General features: G+C 41.2%; 2 protein-coding genes across 4 annotated transcripts in view; one reads left to right on the forward strand and one right to left on the reverse strand.

Moving 5' to 3' along the window:
- Positions 1 to 16,428, forward strand: part of PARPBP (PARP1 binding protein) — a 64,626-nt gene extending 48,198 nt beyond the window's left edge. For all 3 annotated transcript variants that reach the window (XM_033952074.1, XM_033952073.1, XM_033952075.1), the window contains exons 9-11: positions 2,033 to 2,114; positions 11,800 to 11,956; positions 15,562 to 16,428. In XM_033952074.1, the coding sequence (XP_033807965.1) occupies positions 2,033 to 2,114; positions 11,800 to 11,956; positions 15,562 to 15,884 (562 nt within the window). In that variant the 3' untranslated portion in view covers positions 15,885 to 16,428. The remainder of the gene's footprint in view (positions 1 to 2,032; positions 2,115 to 11,799; positions 11,957 to 15,561) is intronic.
- On the reverse strand, positions 16,371 to 23,589 carry PMCH (pro-melanin concentrating hormone). The gene is made up of 3 exons (XM_033952079.1): positions 23,350 to 23,589; positions 21,723 to 21,924; positions 16,371 to 16,420 (listed from the first exon to the last, which is right to left on the reverse strand). The coding sequence occupies exons 1-3, from the start codon at positions 23,587 to 23,589 to the stop codon at positions 16,371 to 16,373; spliced, it is 492 nt and encodes a 163-aa protein (XP_033807970.1).
- Positions 23,590 to 27,309: the final 3,720 nt, after the last annotated feature.

The following is a 27,309-nucleotide window of genomic DNA, read 5'->3' on the forward strand; positions in this document are numbered from 1 at the left end:
TACTGAAAGCCTCACTCTGTTTGGAGAAAATTTTCCCTTTCGAACTGTGATGCATGCTATTGAGAAAAGTGTGCATAACAGAATGAATGATTGAATTTGCTAATGAACTGCACAGCTGTCTAAACCAGAGAGGTGAATGAAGTGCATTGTAGGAATTGTAGTCCAAGCTAATCACTGAAACTGCACGAGTGCCTAAACCCAGTAAGGTGAATGAAGGGAATTGTGGGAATTGTGGTTTGGACTAATCGCTGGAGTGTTTTTCCTTTTTGAATATAAATAAAGCATGTGTTGTTAGGAACTGTAAAACCCAGGGTAAAAGTGAGAGAAATTCTGGTGTACAATGTTAATGGACTAACTATACATTCTGACAACAATAATAAAAAGAACAACAATAAGTTTGCTGAACTCTGACCTGTCTCTACTCAAGTTTGTGGAAAATACAGTGGTCTGCTAGTGAGAGTTCATGAGGACACGCTAGCAGTAGCCACACTCACCATCCGTCTTCTATCTCTGTGTATGTATTGTTCCCCATGCTCAGCATCTCCCTCTCTGTCTCCTATATGTCCCTGTGCCCATCTCCCTGCCTTCATCATCTCATCATTCTATGATCCCCCTTCCCCTGTGTACAGTATCACTTCTCTATATCCCTATGCCCCCCCCCCGTCCAGCATCTTCCCTCTGCGTTCTTATTCTCCCCCATGTCTAGCCGTCTTCTCTCTGTCCATGTCTAGCATTACTCTTCTGTGTCCATATACCACCCCCAAGAAACATTCCCCTTTTTGTCCCTATTCCTATGCTCCCATCCATGCCCACCATCTCCCTTCCTTTTGTATATCTCCTTGTGTTTGGCTTCTCCCCTCTCTTACTCACTTAAATCAATATGTCTCTCACACTCTTTTTCTTCCCTCCTCTAACAAGATTAATAAACCATAGACCCTTGGTTCAGCTTTTCTCTTTCCCTTCCTTTCTCTCTCTTCCTCCCTGCAGGTCCTGCACCTCTCTCCCTTCCCTTGGGTCCAACACCTCTGTCCCTTCCCTTCAGTGCCCAGGTATGGGTCTGGCACTGTTCCTTTCTTCCATCCAGCTCCACTGTACCCACCACCTGGGCCCAACACCTATTTCCCTTCCCCACCAATCTCCAGACCAGATCCAGCAACTGTCTCCCTTCCCTTCAGCTCTAGCGAGTAGAGCAGCCCAAGCAACCTTCTCCCCCCCTTTGCAGGTGCAGCAGCAGCCCCCCTCATGAGTCCAGCATCCCCCCTCCCTCCCTATCGCGGGTCTAACAGCCCCCCTCCCTCGCTCTCAATTGCAGGTCAAAACAGGAAAAAAAACAACCTGTGACTCCTCTGGGTTGGCCCCTTTGCGCCTCCCAGAGCGGGCCTACCAGCCTCTTAGAAGCTTCATGAATGAAGAGGCAACATAGCATGCAGAGCTGCTCTGGGACCTTCTTCCGGCCGAGTCCCTCCTTCCGATGTAACTTCCAGTCGTTGGAATGTGGTGGAAATGCTTTCTGTCCATATTAGCAAGAAATGGAGTCCATCAAGAAAATTTTTTTGTTAATTTAATAGTATGTGGAAAGATCAGCCCTTAATTTGGAGGGAAAGTGTAGAGGAAAAAGGGGTAGGAATGGGATTAAGCTATGGGGTTAGATGAAAAAAAATGTATTTGATTAGTTATGTGTTTCAGATTCCAGAAACAAATTCCAGAAACAAAAATTATAATTTGATTCCAAAAACCAATAAAAAATAGTGTTTAAGAAGTATTTTTCTTGGTAGAGTTCTTTTTCAAGAAAAACCCTGTAGACAGTGGGCTATACTTTATAATGCGTGCAAAATGTGTTTTATTTTTCTGCATCCTTGGCTGTAAAGCAAGATGAAACTAAGCGGCCATTTCCTGTTTTAAGATTATGTGATTTCAGGAAAACCTAAAAAAAAAAAAAAGGAAGTGTTTCAAATTGTTTTTAAAGAAATTTTGTTAGTTGTGGAGGAGGAGAATTCATGGATTGTCTTTTTTTTTTTTCCTTCCAATCTAGATCTCCAGAGCAATCCACTGGGTCATCTCCTAAACCTTTGAGAGAACGTGTTAAAAAATCTATGGATGAAAGAAAAGTTAAGGTACCTTAAATTAATCCAGAAATGGTACCTAAATTTTGATTTGTAGAATCATGGAATTTAGTAAAAATATGTAAATATATACAGTACATCTTCTGCTTGTTTTTGCCATTCTTGATAACGTGGCAGCCCTTGCTGTATGAAAATACTGATTGCTAATTGCATGTGCAGATCGGATCCATAGCACATTGTCATGGAAAAAATGGTGCATTTGGTCCTAGAAGGTTAACAAGTCTGGTAATTGTGCCCACAGTTTTTACAAGACTGAGGAATTTCTAATTATGCAGCCTGTAATGAGTTGCTGTCAAACTTAAGATAGAAAAATTTCATTACCTTTGGAAAACACTGAAAGCTCAATTATTTATGAAAGTATTCAAATGATATTTTATGCAGAGGCCAACTAAATTTCAGATTCAGTCATGTTTTAACTGAAAATGCCAGTACATTTTTGTTTGAAGCCAGAATTCCCCTCCACAACCAAAAGCTGGCTACTGCTTCTTTGTCCTTCTACCACAGCGTAGGCCCTCCCTGGGCCTACCTTAGAAGCAAGATTGCTACAGGAGACCCTGGCAGCGATTTTTAACTGCAGGAGTGAGTAGGGATTGTTCCCGCCATATTGATGCCACTAGATCAGTGTTTCTCAACTTGGTCCTGTAGATACCCTTTTCCAGTCAGGTTTTCAGGATATCCTTAATGAATATGCATAAACTTGATTTGCACACACTGCCTTTATTATATGCAAATTTTTTCATGCATATTCATTGTGGATATCCTGAAAACCTGACTGGCAAGGGTGTACTCCAGAAACGAGTTGAGAAACACTGCACTAGACCACAAGGGCTTCTAACTTAAACCCAGGGTGGGCGAGCAGTGGCATTCAGTTGGTAGGGGGGGGGGGGGTGGCAGCCATTCAGTGAGCAGCTCAGTGCCGGGCAGGAGTGCAAAAAGCTCACTCCTGCCCGGTACACCGCTGGACCGCAAGAACTTGCAGCAGCTGTTCAGAGGGGGTCAATGTGGGGCAGGAGTACGGGAAACTCACTCTTGCTTTGTACCCCCTGGAAGAAGCCAAGAGAGAGATATGTCTGGCGAAAGCGCAGATGGCTAAAAATGTAAAAACAGGAGACAAAAATTTGTTCAGATATATCAGTGAAAGGATGAAGATGAAAAATGGAATTGCTAAAAGAAAGGTGCTGGGAACCAGTATGTGGAGAGTGATGAGGAAAAAGCAAATGTGCTAAACAAATACCGTGGAACCTTGGTTTACAAGCATAATTCGTTCCAGAAGCATGCTCGTAAACCAAAGTACTCGTATATCAAAGCAAGTTTCCCCATAGGAACTAAGGGAAACTCGCTTGATACGTTTCCACCCACTCCCTGAGGCCAGCAACGTTGCTTTCCCCCCCCCCCCCCCCGAGAACCGGCATCGCTCCCCCCGCTCACGAAGGCCCCCTGCGCGAACCAGCACCTCCCATCCTCCCCGAGCAACTTCAATCTTACCCCCTTCTGGCTCCGGCACGCAGCCCACAGGACGTACCGGTGCCGCTGAAAGAAGTTCCTGCCTCTTGCTGGGCCTTGAGCATCTGCACATCCTCAAGGCCTTCTAGTTCTCCCTCTCTCCGAGATTCTAGGGAGAACTAGAAGGCCTTGAGCATGCGCAGATGCTCAAGTCTCAGCAAGAGGCAGGAACTTCTTTCAGCGGCACCGGTACGTCCTGTGGGCTGCCTGCCAGTGCCAGATGGATGGTAAGATTGAAGTTGTTCTGGCAGGGGGTGCCGGTTCGCGCGGGAGGCCTTCGTGAGCTGGGGGGGGGAGCGATGCCAGTTCTCGGGGGGTGCTCACAAATCGAGTCAACACTCGATTTGCGAGACAAGATTTGCGAGAATGTTATGCTCGTCTTGCAAAACACTCACAAACCGCGTTACTCGCAAACTGAGGTGTGACTGTACTTCTGCTCTGTGTTCACGGAAGAAAATTCTGGAGAAGGATTGAGGTTGTCTGGAAAAGTTACACGGGAAAATGGAGTAGATTCTGCGCCATTCACTGAAGAAAGTGTTTATGAACAACTTGAAAAACTGAAGGTAGACAAAGTGATGGGACCAGATGGGATCCATCCCAGGATACTGAGGGAGCTCAGAGAGGTTCTGATGGGTTCTATTAAAGACTTGTTCAACAAATCTCTGGAATTGTTCCTGGTGATTGAAGAAGAGCGGATGTGGTCCCTATCACAAAGCGGTCACAGAGATGAAGCGGGAAACTACAGGCCAGTAAGCCTCACTTCGGTTGTTGGAAAAATAATAGAAGTATTGCTGAAAGAAAGGATAGTGAACTTCCTAGAATCTAATGAATTACAGGATCCGAGGCAACATGGCTTTACTAAAGGTAAATGGTGTCAAATGAACCTGATTGAATTTTTTGATTGGGTGATCAGAGAACTGGATCGAGGACATATGCTAAATGTAATTTACTTAGATTTCAGCAAAGCTTTTGACACGGTTCCTCATAGGACAAACTTGAAGGGCTGAAGTTAGGATCCAAAGTGGTGAACTGGATTAGAAACTGGTTGATGGACAGATGCCAGAGGGTGGTGATTAATGGAAGTCGCTTGGAGGAAGGAAAGGTGAGTAGTGGAGTCCCTCAGGGTTCAGTGCTGGGGCCGATCCTGTTCAATATGTTTGTGAGTGACATTGCTGAAGGGTTAGAAGGAAAGGTTTGCCTTTTTGCTGATGATACCAAGATTTGTAACAGAGTAGACACCGAGGAGGGAGTGGAAAACATGATAAATGATCTACAAAAGTTAGAGGAATGGTCTAATATCTGGCAACTAAAATTCGATGCAAAGAAATGCAGAGTAATACATTTGGGGATTAATAATCGGAAGGAGCCATATATGCTGGGAGGTGAGAGACTGATATGCACGTATGGGGAGAGGGACCTTGGGGTGGTAGTGTCCGAAGATCTAAAAGCGAAAAAACAGTGTGACAAGGCGATGGCTTGCTGCCAGAAGGATGCTGGGCTGTATAAAGAGAAGCGTAACCAATAGAAGAATGAAGGTGTTGATGCCCCTGTACAGGTCTTTGGTGAGGCCCCACTTGAAATATTGTGTTCAGTTTTAGAGATCGTATTTGGCGAAGGACACATAAAGACTTGAAGCGGTCTAGAGGAGAATGCTGAAAATAATGGGAGGCTTGCACCAAAAGACGTATGAGGAGAGATTGGAAGCCCTGAATATGTATACCTTAGAGGAAAGGAGGGACAGGGGAGATAGGATTCAGACTTTCAAATACTTGAAAGGTATTAACATAGAACAGAATATTTTCCAGAGAAAGGAAAATGGTAAAACCAGAGGACATAATTTGAGGATGAGGGGTAGTAGACTCAAGAGCAATGTAAGGAAATTCTTCTTTACGGAGAGAGTGGTGGATGCCTTGAATGTGCTCCTGAGAGAGGTGGTGGAGATGAAAACGGTGACAGAGTTTAAAAAAGTGTGGGATGAACACAGAAGACCTAGAATCAGAAAATAATAGTAAATATTGAAGAACTAAGGCCAGTACTGGGCAGACTTGCATGGTCTGTGTCTGTATGTGGCCATTTGGTGGAGGATGAGCTGGGGAGAGCTTCAGTGGCTGGGATGGTGTAGATGAACTGGAGTGAGCTTTGACGGAGACTTCAGTAGTTGGAACCTAAGAACAGTACCGGGCAGAGCTTTGGATTCTTGCCCAGAAATAGCTACGAAGAAACCCCCCACCCCCCACAAATTTTTAGATTGAATCAGGTTGGGAAGACTGGATGGACCATTTGGGTCTTTATCTGCCGTCATCTACTATATTACTATGTTACTGTGGACTACCAGGGATTCAAAAAGGTATGTGGGGGAAAGCGGGAGGGAGGTAAAAAAATTGTCAGTCGGCCAGGACAAGAGATGGGAGGGATTTCTCCTGTCCTGGCACACCAGGTCATATGGGAGGCTGGCAGAGGCCTGCAACAAATCCTGAAGTGGGGTGGGTTGGTGCTGACCCAAATATAAGATAAGACCCTTATTTTTGGGCCCAAAAATCTCATCTTATATTTGAGTATATACGGTAAATTGCAAAGTGTCTCAGGGATCTGTACTGGGACCGGTGTTATTTAACATATTTATGAATGATCTGGAAATTGGAACGACGAGTGAGGTGATCATATTTGTAGATGACACTAAACTGGTCAAAGTTGCTAAAAAGCATGTGGACTGTGAAACATTACAGGCAGACCTTAGGAAATTGGAAGACTGTGCATCCAATTGGCAGATGAAATTTAATGTGGATAAATGCAAAGTGATGCCCATTGGGAAGGCTAATCCAAATCATAGTTACTGTATGCTGGGGTCCACCTTAGGAATCAGCGCCCAAGAAAAAGATATAAGTGTCATTATAGCCTCTATGCTGAAACCTTCTGCCTAATGTGTGGCAGTGGTGGCCAAAAAACAAGATGCTAGATTAGAAAGATTATAAAAGGTATGATAAATATGACTAAGAATATTATAATGCCTCTATATCGCTCCATGGTGCGACCTTACCTTGAGTATTTCGTTCAAAAGATAGTGGAATTAGAAAAGGTTAAAAAAAGAGTGACCAAGATAATAAAGGGGTTGGAACTCCTCTCGTATGAGGAAAGACTAAGGCGGCTAGGGCTCTTCAGCTTGGAACAGAGACGGCTGAGAGTAGATATGATTGAAGTCTACAAAATCCTGAGTGGTATAGAATGGTACAAGTGAATTGATTTTATTTTACTCCATCAAAATGACAAAGACTAGGGGCACTTGATGAAGTTACAGGGAAATACCCTTAAAATCAATAGGAAGAAATATTTTTTCACTTGGAGAATAGTTAAGCTCTGGAAGGCGTTGCCAGAGGATATGCTAACGGTGGTTAACGTAGATGGGTTTAAAAAAGGTTTGGACACGTTCTGGAGGAAAAGTTCATAGTCTGTTATTGAGACAGCCATGGGGGAAGCCAGTGCTTGTTCTGGGATTGGTAGCATGGAATTTTGCTGCTATTTGGATTTTGCCAGGTACTTTATGACCTGGTTTGGCCACAGTGGATGCAGGATACTGGCCACAGTTGAAACAGGATACTGTGCTAAATGGACCACTGGTCTGACCCAGTATGGCTGTTCTTATGTACCAGTGAGGTTGCAGGAAAATATCGGTAGCTCTACTTCCATCTACTGGTAGGAAAGTAGATGGAGGTAGAGCTTGGCCACTTGGCCAAACTCGTGCGGCAGAGACAATAAAGAAATCATTTCTGTAGCACTACTGGATATATGCAGTACTGTATGCAAACATGTAAAAGACGGTCCCTGCTCAGAGCTTACAAGCAAACAACAAATAAGGGATTAGGGAGTTAACATTTATTATGGAAATGATTTAAACATGGATATTGAACAGGTGAGAATATTGGGGTTGAAAGGCTATTCAAAAAATTTATGAAGACTAACTAAAACTGTATGAAACATTTCAATCCTCTAAAGCAGGGGTGTCCAACCTGCGGCCCGAGGGCCACATACGGCCCCGTGAAGTATGTTGTGCAGCCCCGGTCGAGAGCGGTGCAGAGTTTTCCTCTGCTGCCCCCAGGTGTTTACCATCTTGCCGGATCTTTCCTCTGTCTTGCTGCAGCGTTTGCGCATTTGTGTGGCCCCAGCAACATTTTTTTCAGCCAATGCGGCCCAGGGAAGCCAAAAGGTTGGACACCCCTGCTCTAAAGCAACCCGCTCTACTCTGAAACACCTCTGGACATGTCCAGAAATCCTCTTCTGTAATTCTGAAATCCTCTTCTGTAATCCGCCTTGAACCGCAAGGTAATGGTGGAATAAAAATCACAAATGTAATTGTAGTTATAACTGTACGCTATCGTTTTATTGTTTTTAGCACAGGTCCCCTTTTATGTAGTAATTCCTAGTTACTAATAGGTGGGGTTACCAATAAAATAAAAGGTCTTAATGGTAACCCGCATTAATAACTTCCACCTTGAGAGTAAAAAGCAGCCTCAAAAGGGCTAAGTAAAACTGTTTCACAGTCACAAATAGAAACATGCCAGATCTTCCATATATTCTTTGTTTATGACCTGGAATAGATATGTCTTTATTTAACCAGATTGACATTTAACTATGAAGAAGCTATTTAAATTAGAAAAACAGAAAAGTGTTTATCTGGTTTACATATGTAAAACCTATTATGGAAAAACGGTCAGTTTTCTGCCAAAAGTTTTTAACTTATTTTGACTACACAAATTGACTAAGTAGTACAAATGAGTTTCAAGCCGAAAATAACCTTTAGATACAATTTTGCTTTGAGTTGCTTCTAGAAATTGCTATAAACTAATCCAGTGTGATTCCTATGAGAAGGGTAAACAGATTGCAAATATGGGCTTGTATACTGCCTTTTTGTAGTTACACAACCACACTCAAGGCGGTTTGCACATGTTTTTCTAATATATAAGGAGCAGCCCTGGGATTCGATCCCACAACCTCTGGGTGCAGAGGCAGCAGCTCTACCACTAGGCCATTCCTCACCTCAAATATGAAATGCTGTTGCTTATCAGACAATTTTAGCAATTTCAACCATCTTTAAGAAAGCAAGGATGCCTTAATATAAGGCTAGATGTTCAGCTATATCATGTGTTATCAGGCCTGAGCTTCTGAACAATTCCCCCTTCTCATCTTCTACTGAATGGCTATATACAGCCAGCTGAAACTTCATATAGATCCAGCCAGCACCCATGCAAGGATATTAGGCCCTTAAGGCAAACCTTCTACCTTTTGGGCACCTATTACATTTTAGGTAAGAACATAAGAATATGATTTTATTGTAAACCGCTTAGTTAAGAACATAAGAATTGCCGCTGCTGGGTCAGACTAGTGGTCCATCGTGCCCAGCAGTCGCTCACACAGCGGCCCTTAGGCCAAAGACCAGTTCCCTATTTGAGTCTAGCCGTACCTGCGGGATATCAAGAACTAATAAACTTGAAGAATAGCCTTACTGGGTCAGGCCAATAGTTCATCAGGCCCAGTAGCCTAGTCAACCCCCCTCCCCCCTAGATTTTAATTATTAAACTCAACAGACATCATGATTATGCTTCAATACCATTCTTTCCAGAATGGTCTTGTAAAAACAAATAAACCAAGTAGAGCCTGGAGTTCTCTGCAGCCCCAAGTCAGCACCTATGGAGACGATGACTTGATGTGACTCAAGACTCGAGCCCCATGAGGTCCTTGATTGGGGGTGGGAGGAGAATGCAGGTCCCCAAACTCCTCACCTCCACTCCAATTGGAGTGGCCCCCTGACGCTCCTCTGCACCTTGGAGGGTGGTGCAGAATGAAAATTGGATTTCAGTGAGCTTCCCGGTAGCTTTATTCCTGTTGGTCAGAGGAAAAAGATTATTTAAAAAACAAGCAAACAAAAAATCTAAAACAAGTCTACTGAATGCACGGCCTCCTTGGTATGCAAATCTCTCTCATGCATAGTCATTGTGGATATCCTGAAAACCTGGCCTGTCTGTTGACCTTGAGGAGCAGAATTGAGTAGCCCTGATCTAAAACTATCCACACCTGGAGGAACAAGTAGTAGTGGGGTGCCCTGTGATTAGCAGGCAGGCTATGTGTGCTACAGAGCCTTATTCTCTCTGCTTTACCTGCAATGGGCCATTTCCAGCTGCAGAAATGGTCATGGGGGGCCAGAACAAAGGATTTCCATTGTAGATGGAGCCTCAGCCCCAGGACCTGTAGCGATGTCATTGTTCCTCACTCTGTGTGGCTGGAGCATTTGCAGCCTGCCCTTGAGCTGGGGGGTGCAATTATCCCTACATACCAGTGGGCTCTCAGTAGTTAGTCTGTAGACCCTTGCTCTGATGGAGCAGAAGAAGGACTTGGTGAGGACTCAGCTTTGGGCTGCTACGATTATGGAGGATCCAAGTCTTAGCTCCTGGGCATTTACCTTGGGAAATCAAGAGATGTTGGAGGTCCTGTGGGACCATGGCCGAGGTTGTATAGACCAATAACCGAGGTTATTTGTTTCTTCCTCCCACTCAACTGGTTATTATGGTTTCTCTTTTATTGAAAAAAATCAACCCCAAAACTAGGAGGTTCAAGCCTCTGGGGAGTGGGACAGTTTGCAAGCATTGGGGACCAACAATCACCAAATAAGGGAGACACCTGGATTGAGTTATTGTGCAGGAACTGAGTGAGTTCCTGGAGTTGTGTGCCCTTCCCATGAAGAGAGTTGGGCTCCCTTATGCTGCTGTAGATGCCAGCTTTTCTGTGTGCAGAGTCAGATTTGTGGTGGGCAGCCACAGTTGTAGTCATGGGGGAATGCTGTCTTCTACTTTCTTTTGGAATGATTTGGTCAGAAGTAATAAGTTAGAATCGGAAACCTTCCAGGGGAGAGACCGTTCTGCTTTCATTGTTGGGGATTAGAGGAGAGGCCTAGCAGTCCAGGAGGGATGGATACTCATCTATGCAAGGAGGGTGGGGCGTTCCAGTTCAGGGCAGTAGTACCCCTTGCTCTGTATAGGTTATTCAAGGCCTTGAGTTCAGAGGATGCCCTAGTAGAAATCTGGCTCAACTTTGAGGTGGGCAAGTCACTTAATCTGTATAGGTTCTCTTGCTCATAGCTAGATTAGCTATCAGAACACTATATGGTGACTGTCTGTCATTGCTTCGGTACCATCTAAGAGAAAATGCTAACATTTTAAGAAAAACAAGAGGGAAAATAGCAAAACTGACCACTGGAATAACACTAACTGCAGCATCTCCTCCTCCCTTGGATTCCTGTAGAGAACAGAAGAACAGCCCCAGACCCCATAGAAGTCCTCCTTTCCTCTAAAAACAGATGAGATAACCCCCCACCCCATAGCAGATCTGGCTCCAGAAGTGTGAGGATGCTAAAATAAGAGCGCCTACTGTGAACCCTTGAGAAAGCTCTTTATGAGCGAAACGGGTCCCGTCGGGGCATGCTAGTAACTCTGCATGGTTAAAGAATGAATAAATGATTGAAACATTAAAGGTCATTTGCCTGCTTACTTCATATTATAAAGAAGATGAAGATGCACAGCAAGTATTCAAGGCATATCATGCACTGAACTTTGTGGTATATCTCTAAATAGAGTTTTAACCACATTATTTACAAGATTTTCTCTTCATACTCAGTGAGGTGAAGTTATTGTTTTGCTAAGGCTTGCACAACCTCACTTTCATCTTTTTACTACATTGAACAGAAGAACAGCCCCAGACCCCATAGAAGTCCTCCTTTCCTCTAAAAACAGATGAGATAACCCCCCACCCCTTACCAGAGAGTGGCTGGATGGCGCTTCCTCAATGACTTCACATTGTAGAGCAAGAGCCAGTTTAGAGCAGCGAGTTTGGCATGATCCTCTGTTTCAACACAGAGGACATATTGTGGTGTCCCGCTACAGTTGTCACCATTAAACAATGGCTATGAGATTCTGCCTCCATCTTCCCTCCCAGTCGATCTATGGAATGAACACTAGATCAAAGAATCCAACCTGGCTGTCTCACACAGAGTTGCATTGCACTGAGGCCAACACTGTACAGTTAGTCTAGCAATTATTTAAATTTAACCTTGTATTAAACATTTGAGATAAGGAGCTTTTTGCTATTGTGCACGAAGAGAAGATAACAGGTCATTTTGTTCCTACAGATGAAGCAGAATTTGATTCGGTCCCAGTTTGCCTGCACATATAAAGAGGATCATGCCGTACACAGACACTTTCCCAGTCTGAGTCAAGTTCCTACTTGTCGTCATCCAGCAACAAAACCAGTGTCTGTGCTTTGCTTTCAAGATGAACCCGCTACAGGTAAAATAAATTCACAAAGATTTCCTCATATTTTCAGGAGTTGTTAACATAGCAACATAGTAATGACGGCAGTCTGCCCAACAGTCACATTCATTATCAAGGTATTATTAAGAACCACAAAATGTTGTGTTATCGTGGCCACTGAGGGGCATCCCACTTTAAACCCAGTATGCACCCAACATACGAGGGAGAAAAAAAAGCCTCAAATTGAAGTAGCAGTACATAATCTTACCATGCTAATGTAATTTTGAAAGTTTTTTTGTAACATCGCTGTCTGTAAACAGTCTCTTCCTCTGTAAACCGCTCTGAACTGTTTGTGGTATTGCGGTATTTAAAATAAAGTTGTTGTTATTGTTATAATACCAAAGGGCACAATTTAAACTGCTATGATTACTTACTATCACAGGGGAAAAAACTCCCTCACGTACAGCTTAGGTTTACAAATGAGAACTGCCACACAGAAGCACGCTCAAGGACGTAAATGAAAATGGACGACTTGAGCTCCAATGCTGTCACGTCTGCTCAGACCTCCCTCAAATACTGTTTGTTGTCCTCTATTTATTATTAAGGACCAACAGTCCAGTATATTATTACATTTTATTTGCTAAGTTCCACTATAAAATGTCTTCCCCTCCTCCCCAAGATATCCAAGATCTATACGCAGATGATATGAAGTGCTGAAACCAGACTAAAATCCTAGATTTGGCTAAAAATGAGTTACTTTCTCTCTAATCTAACTACTTTCACTTTGATTTATCAATTTTTATGTGAACAGAGTTGAGCTCCTATTGGGTAGATGACACAGTATATAAATCCAAGATTTAGATTAGATTAAAAATATCCCCCCTCCCAAAAGCGTACTCTTTGCCCTGCCCTTCCCCCTACTGAAAGCTGCTGCCTTCTCACCACCCAAAGGCCCTCCCATCATTCATAGGCCCTCCTGGGGCCTACCTTTGAAGCCTGGTGGTCAAGTGGGCTCCTGCCCATGTTGGCTCTGCATTCAAAGTGGATGCTAGGGCATCCCATGGTAGCAGGCATTCTGAGATTGGAGCTGGCAAAGGCAGGATCATCTAGGAATTGCTTCTAAGGTAGGCCTGTGGAAGGCCTATGGATGATGTTAGGGCTGTGACTGAGTGGCTTTTGGTGCATCCTGCTTTTAGTTGAGTGTGTGTGTGTGGGGAAGGGGGAAGCAGTGTGAATTTTAGCTGCAGATTTTAGTTTCTGCCTCCCTCTAATGATGACACAACAAAACTGATTGTACACATAATATATTGTTCAAATGTGTCCAAAACTGTGCAAGTAGGTGGCAAGGATTTTCAATATATTCCCCAAAGATCACAGTTTGGTTTTCAGGATATCCATGATATGTATGTATACATTTGCCTCAATTGTACACTAGTATTTCATGGACATTAATTGTGTATATTCATTTAGTGGTTTGTTACCACTATCTCGACTGTCAATGAGGCCATTGCCATTCTCCAGAGAGTGTTTACAAAGGTAGATCTCTGGTAAGAGTGTAGACAATAAGGCGGGATGACCTGTGCCCAGGTTAAAATAGACTCTCCGGACCAACAGATGATCGATCATTTGACCACGTCCCCAGATAACTTGTTCCAGTATGTAAGTTTACCATTAGTTCTTCTGAATGTGTATGCCTATTCTTGCAGTTTTTCTCTTTTTTATCCCCTTTTCATAGTTGAAATGAAGCTGCATTGTAATCGGTCATAGTTAATGATGTAGGCCATTAGAAAAGCAGATGATTTAATGATTTATCAAGTAGAGAGAATCGCACAGCTGCATTTAATCAGCTCTCAAAGCAGACCAAGCTAGCTTTTCTGAAATTAGCAAAAAAGAAATAAATTGCAGACCGATGACACCTTATACAGAAACAGATTTGAGACCTAAACCTTTTTGATGTCACTTTATAACGTGTATGCTTTTTATTCAAAAGCTCATGCCTCAATAAATCTGTTGGTAGGATATCATCAGTGTATCATTCTTGCCACAGCAGGCTAACATCACTGGTTAGTTCTGGAAGTTTTAAAAATGCTAACCTGACTGAAATAGCAAGCACACTAGAACTATGGCACTACTTTCAGTAGTCCTTATTCCAGTATAAGTCCAGAACTATTATAAAAAGTGTATACTGGATAAGAATCTTAACCTTGCAGACTCATGAATCTTTTTCATTTATCCACTCATGAATCTGCAAGGTTAAGATTCTTATCCAGTATACACTTTTTATAATTGAAATAGCAAGCATGCATGCTTTGATCTGTCAAGCCATTCTAGTATAATCACTTCATAGGCACTATCAAAACAGGAAAACAAAAAAGCAGAGTATGTACCTTTACCTCATTCTGGAGTCTGTGCACTAGAAGTCTAAGCCTAGTGTAAGTGCTAGAAAGACACTATAAGCCCTTTTTTTAAAGTCTATACTCTTACAGTTAAATTTAAATTAAATCATAAAACGCCCCGCCCCCCCCTTTTTACTAAACCGCGATTGTGTTTATTAGCGCAGGGAGCCGTGCTGAATGCTCCGCGCTGCTCCCGACGCTTATAGGAACCCTATGCGCTTCGGGAGTAGAGCGGAGCATTCAGCGCAGCTCCCTGCGCTAATAACCTCTAACACGGTTTAGTAAAAGGGTTTAGTAAATTTAACAGTAAGAGTACAGACTTAAAAAAAAGTGCTTATAGAGTTTCTCCAGCACTTACACTAGGCTTAGACTTCTAGTGCACAGACTCCAGAATGAGGTAAAGGTACATACTCTGCTTTTTTGTTTTCCTGTTTTGATAGTGCCTATGAAGTGATTATACTAGAATGGCTTGACAGATCAAAGCATGCATGCTTGCTATTTCAATTATAGAGTGTGTATATTTGGGCAGACTAGATGGACCATTTGGGTCTTTATCTGCTATCATTTACTATGTTACTATATATGTATTGTGAATGCTCTATGTTCTATTGTAAAATAATACGTGGTTTTTAGGTGCTATAATTTCGGGTCTTATTACAGTGTCTCCTTTATTTTCTAATATTTTATACCTATTGGACTTGAATGTATCTTACCTTAGAAAAAGGAGCCCTAAGTGCTTAGGATGCTTAAGAGTGTTTTGGAGGAGGAGGACGAAAGGAGCATGCCGACATCCTCCTCCCGAGTTTGCTCTTCATCTGTTTGTGTTCTGCTTTACATAGATCTGGGTGATGCCTATGCCGGGTTTTACCAAGGATCAGCATTTTAGCCGATTTTATTTTGTTCCTGTGATGATTGATCTTTAAACCTTTGCCACACTTGCCTTTCTGAATTAAATAAAGCTTCAAACAAAATAGGACTCATGGAATTGTCAAATGTTTTTTTTGCTGCTGCTTTAAAAAAAAATGTTAAAATAATGAATGTGTGCAGACTTCTAGAGATTTGGGGGTCTGCTATTCAATGGCTACTCAAAATCTTAAATAATATTAGACCCTTGTGTAAATGTTTTATTATAAATAGAGAAATATATTTTGGTTTTGCTTTGTTCAAATTGGATATGTATATATTTTTTTTAATTAAAGCTGATTCTGCTATAGTAAGAGCTTATTCTCCCCTTTTCCTAAACAGTTTCATCACGTCCAACAGAAGATACAAACTCAAAACAAGCACCTAGGTCAGCTTCTGGAAATGTACACAAGACAGCAGGTGTACATGAAAAAGGAAGGGGGACATTGAATACTCTGCCAGAAAGGAAGAGCTCAAAGAGGAAACAGCTGGAATTGAATGGGGAAAATATTGACCCTTTTGAGACAGAATTGGCTCATAAGAGAACCGTAAAGGAGCTAAAAACGTCAAAGAAACCATCTGCAACAGGAAAGAGCACCAAGCCTTCAGCCAAAAATAGATTGATTGCTGGCCAGGCAAAGCTAACTAACTTTTTCAGGTTTTAAATCACTTCATATTACTTGTAAATATGCGTGCATATACCTTTTTTTTTTTTTTCCACTAGCCTGACCTTTTAATTAATGAAAAAAGGGGAGGGTTATATTTTATGTGATAAGATAAATTATTTGTAATCACAATTTTCATGTATTACTTGAAGAATTGTAAGAATGCAAAAATTTATAAATAAATAAAAATAAATTAATGAATAGTGTAGAATTTTCTCTTGCATTGTATTTTAATGCCAAATGTTCCAAAAGGTTCTCTATTGTTTTTATCTGAGAAAAATGTTTTGTGCAACTGGCTATTGGCCTTTGTACAGCAAGTCTGAATTTGTGCAGGCATTTTTAATAAATGTACATGCTAATTACTTTTCAGTGACACGTGATTTCATAACAGCAAAGCATAGATCCGTTATACATGTATAATGAAAACAAGCAGTCTTCAAGTATTCATCTTTAGGGTTGTCAAAGCAGGAGACCGCCTTACACATGTCAGATTTGCCAACATGGTCGATAAACTCTTCCCAACATACACCTGAGCACTGAGGGAGGAAAAAAATTTGGAAATTGAAAATAAATGGAGGTTGTAATATATTACTTTTTTTTTTTAATTGAAAAATAATACAATTAAAAACATCTGAACTTATACAACTGTATATAGAGCAATTCATTAATTCGTTATATATCTTATTTCAAAGTAAATGCTAAAATTTTAATTTATCTATAACGTCTAGTGTTTCTCAACCCTCCCGACCTACCCTCCAACCCCTTCCCCCAGTCTCTGTGGAAGGATGTGTGCAGAAGATGCATATAATGTATGCACAGATTTAAATATCAGGAATCAGTTGGGATTATCATTTTGAGAATTAAGCCAGATTTCGTATGCACGCCAAACGGTATTATAGTTCTGTAACTGATTTCTCTGGAGAGCTGTTAATTTGGACATCTGCTGTATGTATTGTACCTTAACCAGTAATAATCGCAACCCTGGTAAATCTGGTGGTTTCCAGGCAGATGCCAGGACAAGTCTCCCTGCTGTCATTATCAAATGTATCCATTTCTGGTGTTTCAAAGGCAGGGCATCTGGTCCTTTATTCAACAAATAGCACTCCATGGTCTTAGGGATCGAAATGCCTAGTACTTCCTCAGTAAAGGAAATTACTTTATCCCGAGGTTGTAATATATTACATGCACACTGTAGCTTTACCTCCCCCCCCCACCCACTACACAAGCACACACACACAAATAGTTCACTTTAATATATGGAATGGATGCCAGTAGAGGTAGTAAACACAAAAAGTACCATAATTTGAGGAAGCGTGGGATGAGCACAGAGCATCCCTAATGGCAAAGAAGGGCAAGGAGAACCAGAGATTTTTTCTGTAACAGCACCCACAGCTTGGAACTCTTTACCTCCACATCTTCGGGAAGAACTACCTTTAGATAAATTTAAAATCAGTCTAAAGACCTTTCTCTTTAAGGATGCCTTTGACAAGTAATATAGTAGATGACGGCAGGTAAAGACCCGAATGGTCCAGCCAGTCTGCCCAACCTGATTCAATTTGAATTTTTTTTTTCTTCCTCTTAGCTATTTCTGGGCAAGAATCCAAAGCTCTGCCCAATACTGTTCTTAGGTTCCAACTACTGAAGTCTCCATCAAAGCTCACTCCAGCCCATCTACACCCTCCCAGCCATTGAAGCCCTCCCCAGCCCATCCTCCACCAAATGGCCATATACAGACACAGACCGTGCAAGTCTGCCCAGTACTGGCCTTAGTTCTTCAATATTTACTCTTTTTTGATTCTAGATCCTCTGTGTTCATCCCACGTTTCTTTGAACTCTGTCACCGTTTTCCTCTCCACCACTTCTCTTGGGAGTGCATTTCAGGCATCCATCACCATCTCCATAAATAAGAATTTCCTTACATTGCTCTCGAGTCTCCCACCCCTCAGCCTCAAATTATGCCCTCTGGTTTTACCATTTTCCTTTCTCTTGAAAAGATTTTGTTCTACGTTAATACCTTTCAAGTACTTAAATGTCTGAATCATATCTCCCCTGTCCCTCCTTTCTTCCAGGGCATACATATATTCAGGGCTTCCAGTCTCTCCTCGTATGTCTTTTGGCGCAAATCTCCTGACCTTAGGAGAAGGAAGAGCAACTCCCCCCTCCTCATGTACTAACCATTTATGTCTCCCTTTCCTATCATAGGTTGTACTTCTCCCCTTATCATTATGTTTCTATGTCATTAACGTCTCTTGATTTTAATGTTATCCCTTTGTTTTTAATAGTTATCACATTGTACACCGCTCAGACAGTTTTTTAAGCGGTATATCAAATTTTAAATAAAACTTGGATCTATGGGATTCTAGAAGGAAGGAAATTATTGCTATCAGCTCTTAAGGGGTAAGGTTAATGCATTTGATATATTGTCTTTCTGTTACAACCAAAGCAGTTTATATATGCTATACAGGTACTTTCTTACATCTTTATAGTGGTAAGAACATAAGAATAGTCTTACTGGGTTAGACCAAGGCTCCATAAAGCCTAGTAGCCCATTCTCACGGTGGCCAATCCAGGTCACTAGTACCTGGCCAAAACCCAAGGTGTAGCAATATTCCATGCTACAAATACAGGGCAAGCAGTGACTTCCCCCATGTCTTTCTGAATAACAGACTATGGACTTTTCCTCCAGGAACTTGTCTAAAGCTTTCTTAAAACCAGCTACGCTATCCGCTCTTACCACATCCTCTAGCAACACGTTCCAGGGGTGCGAGATTGCGCTATTGCAAACAATCTACCCATCACTCAAGAGCAATGGCAAAGGAACATGTGATAAGGACAAATGTGGGTAATGAAATCACAGCCAAGTGATGGTACTAAGCCTTGTACTATAGTACCGTGCTGTCCAGAAACAACCAAGCTACTGACCAGTACAGCCATGGGGATTTAGGCAGCAAGATCTTTAGACAGAAAGCTTTTGAATGATTTGATTTGTATAATTCTTAGTTGCTATTTACTCTTAACTGTTCAATATGATATTGAATTTGATGGTGCTGCATAGTTTAATTGTATTTTTCACTGTTTTTGCATTTGTATCTATAGCGTTCATTTTGAAAAGCGAAAAACGTAAGTGGCACAAAGCAACAGATGACTGTGTTGGTTGCAAACATATTTAAGTCCTTATTTTTGAAACTCCAAACTGGGACATTTTACTCTGCGGTTCATCTCGATCGTATGGCGGCATGGTGGAGATGTGTTTGGGTGGGCTTAAAATTGAACAGAAAAAAAAATGTCAAGGGCAAACAAAAGTATATTTTAATCTAGAACTGTTTCAAGGTGCCCTAACTGACCAGCTGATCACTGGAGGATTAAGGCATGACCTTCCCCCACCAAAGATATGAGAGTAGATACCAGGCTGTGATAGTTCCAGGTATTATGTAAATTCCTAAGAAAGCAGCAAGCACGTGGATGAGATAGTCTTATAGTCAGCACAGTGGACAGTGAACAACAGGACCCAGGTTCAATTCTCACATTAACTCTTTCATTTCAGCACAGAAATACCTCATGTACCTAAATATTTAAGTGACTTAGAAACCTGAGGGCTATTGTAGTGACGGATATTTTGGACAGTACGTTTTCTCTGTTCCTGGAGGCTCACTATGCAATATGAAGGGGTTTTGGTGAGATTTGTACCTGGGTCCCTTGATGTGAAGCCCACTAGGCTACCTCCTCAGCACTGCAGGGATGTCTGTTAGACAGTCAGATGACCCTATGACTGGTTTTCTAAGCCTTTTCCTGGGACATTTGTTTTCAAAAATAATATTTATAGATGGATGTGTTGAGCATGAAACTGTCTAACTCAAAGTCAGAATAGAATGAGAAATTTAGATGTTTCTCTACTTCAATTATGGCTATGAGTTAGACTTTTTTTTTTTTTTTTAAAGATGTTTTTGGCAAAATGTCACAAAGAAAAAATGAATCCAACAATTCTGCAGCGAATGTAGAGCAACCGAAAACACCCCCCCAGAGTCGATGTACTAGATACAGGCACTTTATTGTATCAAAAAACGTTGTTTTCAAAGTGGTTCACCTCTGTATAAAAGAAACCAGGGCCAAACACGGTCCATGTTTCGATTACAACATCTTCCTCAAGGGTCAGAGGTATTGCTTTGTAATGAACACAAAGTGGAGCACAACAATGTACAAAAGAAACTGGTATCTGTGATAAAAACCGTGGAGCGATACGTCTCGGGCAATGCTGGAGACAAAGTGGCAAAATGTCTCAATTCGGATTTAGATGTCATATTAAAATTTTCCTCCCTTAGAAATATCTTGATGTCCTCATCTCATAAGCAGCCTCAGCAAGTGATTTATGGGGATTTTTTAGTTGATGGTTTTATCAATGTGTCTGTTTTTATAAGGTGTTATTTATAATGTTATTTTTAATTGTTATCTGCCTAGAATGGCAGAATATTGTGGGATATAAATTTTTTTAAAATAAAACAGCCTTGTTTGGCTTGGTAACTTTTTTTGATTTATGAACCTTGCTGGTGCTGGTTGGGTGTTTGAGCAACTGTGGGATTTCATAGGCTTATATTCCAGGTTGTCAAAAAAAGCAAAAGAAGAAGAGAGAAAACAGCACTTCCCCCCCCCCCCCAAAAAAAAAAAAATAAACAAAAAACCCTAGATTATGATAAGGACCAATATCCTAGAAGAAGACATGCTTCTATGGCTAGCATGCACAAGAATAAATTGGGCAGCCAGAATGGGCTAGTTGTTTGTTTTTCTTCTATTGTCTATCTTGTTATATGCTAATTTAAGTTAAATGCTATAAATAAAACAGATTTAGTGAGGCAGAAAATTACAGCTTTACGTTTTGTACAAAGCATTGCTACCATTACAAATTCATATAGGATCAGATTCAGAAAATGGCTTCCAAATTTGGACATAGGGGAAGAGGAAAGAAAGTACCAGGCCTCGAGGCAACGCAAAATGAACAAAGAGAGGCACTGGAGATGTCGCATCCAACCTGTGGACAATGAGCCTTTATTTATAGTCTGTATCAAAGTTCCATAAACAAACAACGAGGTCCCGACTAGGATCTGAGTTTTGGCGATACCATCGCCTTCCTCAGGGGACAATTTCGTACTTGTAAAGCTCTGTGAATGCGTCAGCGTCTCTCCATCAAAAAAAGACGCTTTTTTGGGGTATGGAGAGACGCCAACGCGTTCACACACACAGTACGAAATTGCAAGTACGAAATTGTCCCCTGAGGAAGGCGATGGTATGGCCGAAACTTGGATCCTAGTTGGGGCCTTGTTGTTTGTTTTGGGAACTTTACTTGTTATGAAACTTTGATATGGACTGTAAATAAAGGCTCAGTGTCCAAGAGTTGGATGTGACATCTGCAGTGTCTCTTTGTTCATTTTCCAAATTTGGACACCAGAAAATATTGGCATCCAGGGCTGTTTTTTAAAAGGTGCTCTGGATTGTGCACCCTTTATAGAATAGCATGTAGCACTGATTCTGCACCCAAATGTAGGAGCTAGGACTTGGTTTCAACAGTAAGTACAATTCCTAGCAGCCAATTTGGATGCACATCTACAGTGCTCCATAATCCTGTGCAGGAATTTCTGGCAGGCCCCTCCCCTGGCCACACCCCCTTTTCTGCTGTATACTGTGGGATATCGGTGTGCGAATCCAAATTGGTGCCAGTTAACATCAGTAATTTAGTTTCCAATTATTGATGTCAATTGGCGTGTTACCCAATTTAGTTGCATGTGCATTTTAGGATCACGTCCAAATTTGGGTGCCCGTGATAGAATCCAGGGAATGATGACTTACTGTCAAAATCTCTTCTTCCAATGGGAAATTTAACAGTATTATCTTCATCTCCAGTGTCTCGTTTTTCATCGACCGGCTCACTGCTCTGAACTTCAGTGTTAGGTGGGAAAACAACGGATCCTTTTAGTGCCAGGAAAGGTAGTTGTTTCACGGCTAGATTTAGCGGCAAACCACCATGGAAGCTATGTCTAGGACCTACATTCTGATTTTAAAAAACAAACAAACAGGGTTTTATCTTCAGGATAACTGACATACAAATCATACGCACAAAGTAACAAGTACATTAAGTTTATCAGTTTTACTTAATTTCTGTGGATTCTTAGAATGCAAATGATATGAAACTAAAATGTTATTATATAATAATCTCTATGGGATGTACCTAACTTCTGTTTAAGTATGTTTAAATCTTGCTTAACAAAGGGATTTATTTTCATTAACCATGCACTTTTGTGTGAGTATGGAAGCACTATAAGCTTTAGCATATAATCAGTATGCATCAAATGTTAAATTGCATTACATCATTTTAGGGCAGGGGTGTCAAAGTCCCTCCTCGATTTCCCCAATGACTATGCATGAGCTCTATTAGCATACAACGAAAGCAGTGCGTGCAAATAGATCTCATGCATAGTCATTGGGGAAATCCTGAAAACCCGACTGGATTGCGGCCCTCGAGGAGGGACTTTGACACCTCTGTTTTAGGGCATCATAAAAAGAAACGGCGACAAGGAGAGAACTATGAAAAGAAATTTCCCTAGAGCGGACATGGGCAACTCCAATCCTCGAGGGCAAAAAATTTTGAAAGCAGTGCATGCAAATAGATCTCATGCATATTCATTAGGGAAATCCTGAAAACCCGATTGGATTCCGACCCTCGAGGACCAGAGTTGCCCATGTCTGCCCTAGAGTTCCTTTAGACAGCTTGACGGTTCTGCCCAAGTTCTGGAAACTAACCCCCTCTTCTACGAAACTGCGCTAGCAGTTTCTAGTGCGGCGAGCCACGCTGAATGGCCCGCACTGCTCCCGACGCTCATAGAGTTCCTATGAGCGTCAGGGGCAGCACGGGCCATTCAGCGCGGCTCCCTGCACTAGAAACTGCTAGCGCAGTTTCATAGATAAGGGGGTAGGACTTGACTCTATCTTTCTACCAGACTACTTCCTATTATTATTTTATTTTACAAATTTATATACCGTCTACAAATAGGCGGTTTACAGATTACAAACATAAAAACTTAAGAATAAACATCACCAAGCAAAATGTTAAAAATAACTGCTCTTAAAATAACCCACTGTAAACCATGGACACGTCGCAAAAATGCTGTAACAATCAATTACATTTTCAATCATTTTTTTAAATCTTTGTCGATCAGAACACAGCCGTAATTGTGTCCCACCAATGTGTTCCATGGTTTAGTAACTGCAATACAAAAAGCAGCGGCTCTGGTTTCAGCACTTCTACCTCGTATTATCAGTTAGGCTGATATGGTACCACTACACTAGTTAAGTCGTTTAATCCTAACCCTAGTGTTTTCACTTTGTTTCTCTCCCATTTCTGTTTTACCTTGGTGTAACTGCTGATTTTTTGGGGGGAGGTGGGGGCTTTAAGACCAACTCAAACATTCTGTTTTACCTTTTGGTTTCGTTCTTCCTCTTCATTCAGAAAGTTGCTGTCCTCTGCCTTATAGTGCTCGAGAGATGTAGCCATAGTCTTCTCTATGGCTTCTCCATTACGAAGAGCTTTCCCAAGACTGAACGAATCTAGCAGCATGTCATCACCCTCAACCTTCCTGACAGACTTTGAGACTGAGAGTAAAATGCCTTGAGAAATTAAAGACAAAGTTAGTATTAATGGATAAGATGAGATGATCATTCTTCCAGTTTTTCTGTTAAAATAGTTTGCATAGAAATTATCCTAGTTCTTTTAAAATATTTTTCTTGCAATGCAATGTGCTCTGAAATATTTTTTTGCCCTCCTTATATAGCAGGTGAAAAGAATAGACAGCGTAAGAGGCTTAAATTTCCATTCATGACGTGAAAAGGGTGAAGTGTTGTCGTATTCTTCCACTGAGGATTAAGAAATCTTTTTGTTATAGTACAGATGACTTTTGAATGGACCAGTGCTAGTCAAATCAACAGGAGGTCATAATCTTTTATCTCTTTCTTCTAGTAAAATTCAGTTTCTCTGAGGCCAAGCAGAATTTCAAATCTTTACACATGGGTGACATTATCTGATGGATCCTGTATGATGAGAGATTTTAAAGCTGAAGAGCTTTCCAGGGCAGTATATTATGTATGTGCATGGATTCCAGTGCTATTGCATAGGACCACATCAGTTTTAACAGGATACATTCTGCCATTCTCCTACAATGAGGTAAAATGTTGGTCATTTTGCTGGGTTGCCACCTCTTAAAAAAAAAAAGTTTGTGTTGAGTGCATATGCTCTGCAGTTTCAAGTCCTGTTGCGGCAAATGCGATGCAGCCCAAGCCCATTCAATTGCTATGGGCTCCATCGCATTTGCAGCGCCAGGACTCGCTATCTCGGCTTTGTAAAAGGGGTCCTAAATCTCTTCTGCTCAGTGATGGTGTCCAGAGTGGCATCAGTTGGACTTTTTTGCCACTGAGACTTTCACCAGAGAAGACTTTGAGGAAGCAAGGGTGCCTCAAAGTAATATCTGTGGCACACATGGTTTATCTTGGCCTCAACCACAAGATCTCAACATGTCCTGCTTGCCAGAAGATGCTTAGCAGTCTCCTTGTGAAGTACACAATGGCTTAAATCCCACCATGGTGACAAAACAGAGTAAATGATGGCACATCAAGCACTATATGGTCCGTCCTATCCAGCAAGGCGGTGTGCATATTACTCTGCTGGTTACACCCCTCTTTGCCCTGTGATATGGAGAAATGACTATGGAGAAATTTGGTCTTTTCTACTAATTTATTTTTATGTTATAACATTTTATTGAATGAATCAAGTAATTATACTAAACTAAACTAAACCTGGCTTTTCACTAAAATGTAATTCTATCCCCCCTTACTCTTCTCTTCTATATATAAGTTCATGTAAACCGTGCCGAGCTCCACATCTGTGGAGATGATGCGGTATATAAACTTAAGGTTTAGTTTAGTTTAGTTTAGAAATTTGGTCTTTTCTACTAATTTATTTTTATGTTATAACATTTTATTGAAGGAATCAAGTAATTATACAATAACATAAAATACAAAGTAATACAAGTAATTTCACAATTCTGATATTTCCATACATATTACAATCATTCCTCCCAAAATTTTTATATGACCTACCCAGCCCACCTTTTCACCTCCCCCCCCCCGATGGAAGGTGACATAGATTACCAGGTCTTGGGATACAAATTTGCATAAAGAGACGAGTTTGTCTAGGAAATCTACGAACCTCCCAAACCTCGAATAAAAGTAAACAATGTAATTGGTTCCTCCAATGCCAAAAACTAGGAGGTTCTTTTTGTAGCCAATATTGCAAAATGCATTTGTGACCTTTCATGCATGCTTTCTGAAATAAAAGGCATCTCCCTTGACCATATACCCCACAAGCAGCAGCCTCACCAAATAGCACCCCCCTTGGGGATTCCACTACTGAACTATCCCATAAAGAACCCAGATATGATAAGACGGCAGACCAGAATGACTTAATAAGAGGACATTGCCACAAAGCATGAGATAACGTGTTGATATCTTTATCACATTTAATACAATTTGGAAAATTAACTAAACCTGCATGAAAAGTTTGCATTTGTGAAATATGCCCTATGTAACATTCTATATGTACATTCCTTCCATACAAAACCTGTGATAACTTTAGGTAACCAATGAATAGCTTGACTAAAACCAGAAAGTGATGTTTGGATCCCTAACTCCTCACTCCAATTCTGTAAAATCTTATCATAAGTGCGATTTGAAAGTAAACTCCACCAACACATGCAGCAAAGATACCGAAATTGGGCGATCCTCAAATTGATTGAAAAAGTTAAGAAGCCTTTCACGAACTCCATAAGATGTATAATAGTTAAAATTGTTATATTTGGAGAAAAATAATGCTTTAAAATGGAAGATTAATTTTGCTTACATTTTAACTTAGTAGCTAGAGATGGAATTTACACTAAGAGGGCCCTATTGAAAGGTTTTATATGCCTGTCTTTGAGATATATACTTCTATATTGGCCTGTTTGAAAATGTGCTAGTTTTCAGTGCCCCCTCCTCCTTTAGGTGCTTCTCTCTCTCCCCCCCACCCCCCGCCCTCCTTCCAACTCCTGTTTTCCCCCACGGGTGATTCTTTCCTTCTTCCTGCAGCGTGCCTAACCTATGTCGGTACCTAACTTAATTGAGTAATAGGCTCAATCGGTGCTGATAATTGTCAATTAGTACCTCATAATTGATTGGACTTAAATTGAATGTTAGACGCTTAACTTGGTAGGCACCTAGTCCAGGGGTAGGCAATTCTGGTCCTCGAGAGCCAGAGCCAGGTCAGGTTTTCAGGATTTCCACAATAAATATGCATGAGATAGATTTGCATCTCAAGGAGGCAGTGCCTGCAAATCCAGCTCGTACATATTCATGGTGGAGATCCTGGAAACCTGACCTGGCTCCGGCTCTCGAGGACCGGAGTTGCCTATCCCTGGCCTAGTCCAAAGCGCCTTCCTGAAAGTGGGTGTGCTTAGGGGGCAGATCGCGGCCTTGTTTTGGAAGCAGGCACCTGTTTTTGACTTAGGCGCAGGTATTTAAGAGAAAAAATCCCTGGGGATAAATAGGATGCGCTTAAAGTTAGTTTGCCTAGCAAACTTGCTTAGCTCCGCATTTGTCAATGCTGACTTTTTAGGCGGACTATATAGAGTTGGACTGTGTGTTCCAGATCTCCTCTGTTCAAAAAAAAAATCTCAGTAGATACTGTGCTGTTTAGTTAATATTAAACCTTATGCATTTTTTTGTGTTCATAATTGTGACTTTTCATCTTGTTCTATGAAATCGTCTTACTGTGAAATGAATAACTCTTACTGTGAAATCTGATAAGGCACTTAAAATAAATGGAATATGTCTGGTGACTTTTAGAAGAGGTTGAGTTTTCTGTCATGGTCTTTGCTTTTCTACAGAAAACAAATATTTGCAAAACGTTGAATGATTTCACTTTATCTCATTTATTTGCTCTCTCTTGTTAAGGCTGATACGGTCATCCAGAAGCATTGAAATGTTAATCGTTAATCGCTAAATCGCATTGAAATCGTTAATCGCTAAGTCGTCGCCTCTGCTTACTAAAATTACTAGAAAATGGGCCGTTGTTGAGACCTATTAAAATTCTATATAATCACATATCACTCTTTCAATTTTTATCAAATACATATTTCCTAAATATACCATTACTCTTCTTCTTGGCCTCTGAGGGATTTTCTCTTCTTTCTTCTCCTTTCCCTCTGTTCCTTGTGCTTCTCCTTCAGTTCCTTTTTTCTTTACTCCCCTTCCTTTTTCTCCCCGTATGGTCATATTGGATCTTTGTACTAATCGGATTTGGGTACATTTGCTATTGTTCAATATGACTTGTTATTCCTGCATCTGAATTGTT

The sequence above is a fragment of the Geotrypetes seraphini genome, chromosome 7 (genome assembly GCF_902459505.1).
Source record: "Geotrypetes seraphini chromosome 7, aGeoSer1.1, whole genome shotgun sequence".
Taxonomy (NCBI): Eukaryota; Metazoa; Chordata; class Amphibia; order Gymnophiona; family Dermophiidae; genus Geotrypetes; species Geotrypetes seraphini.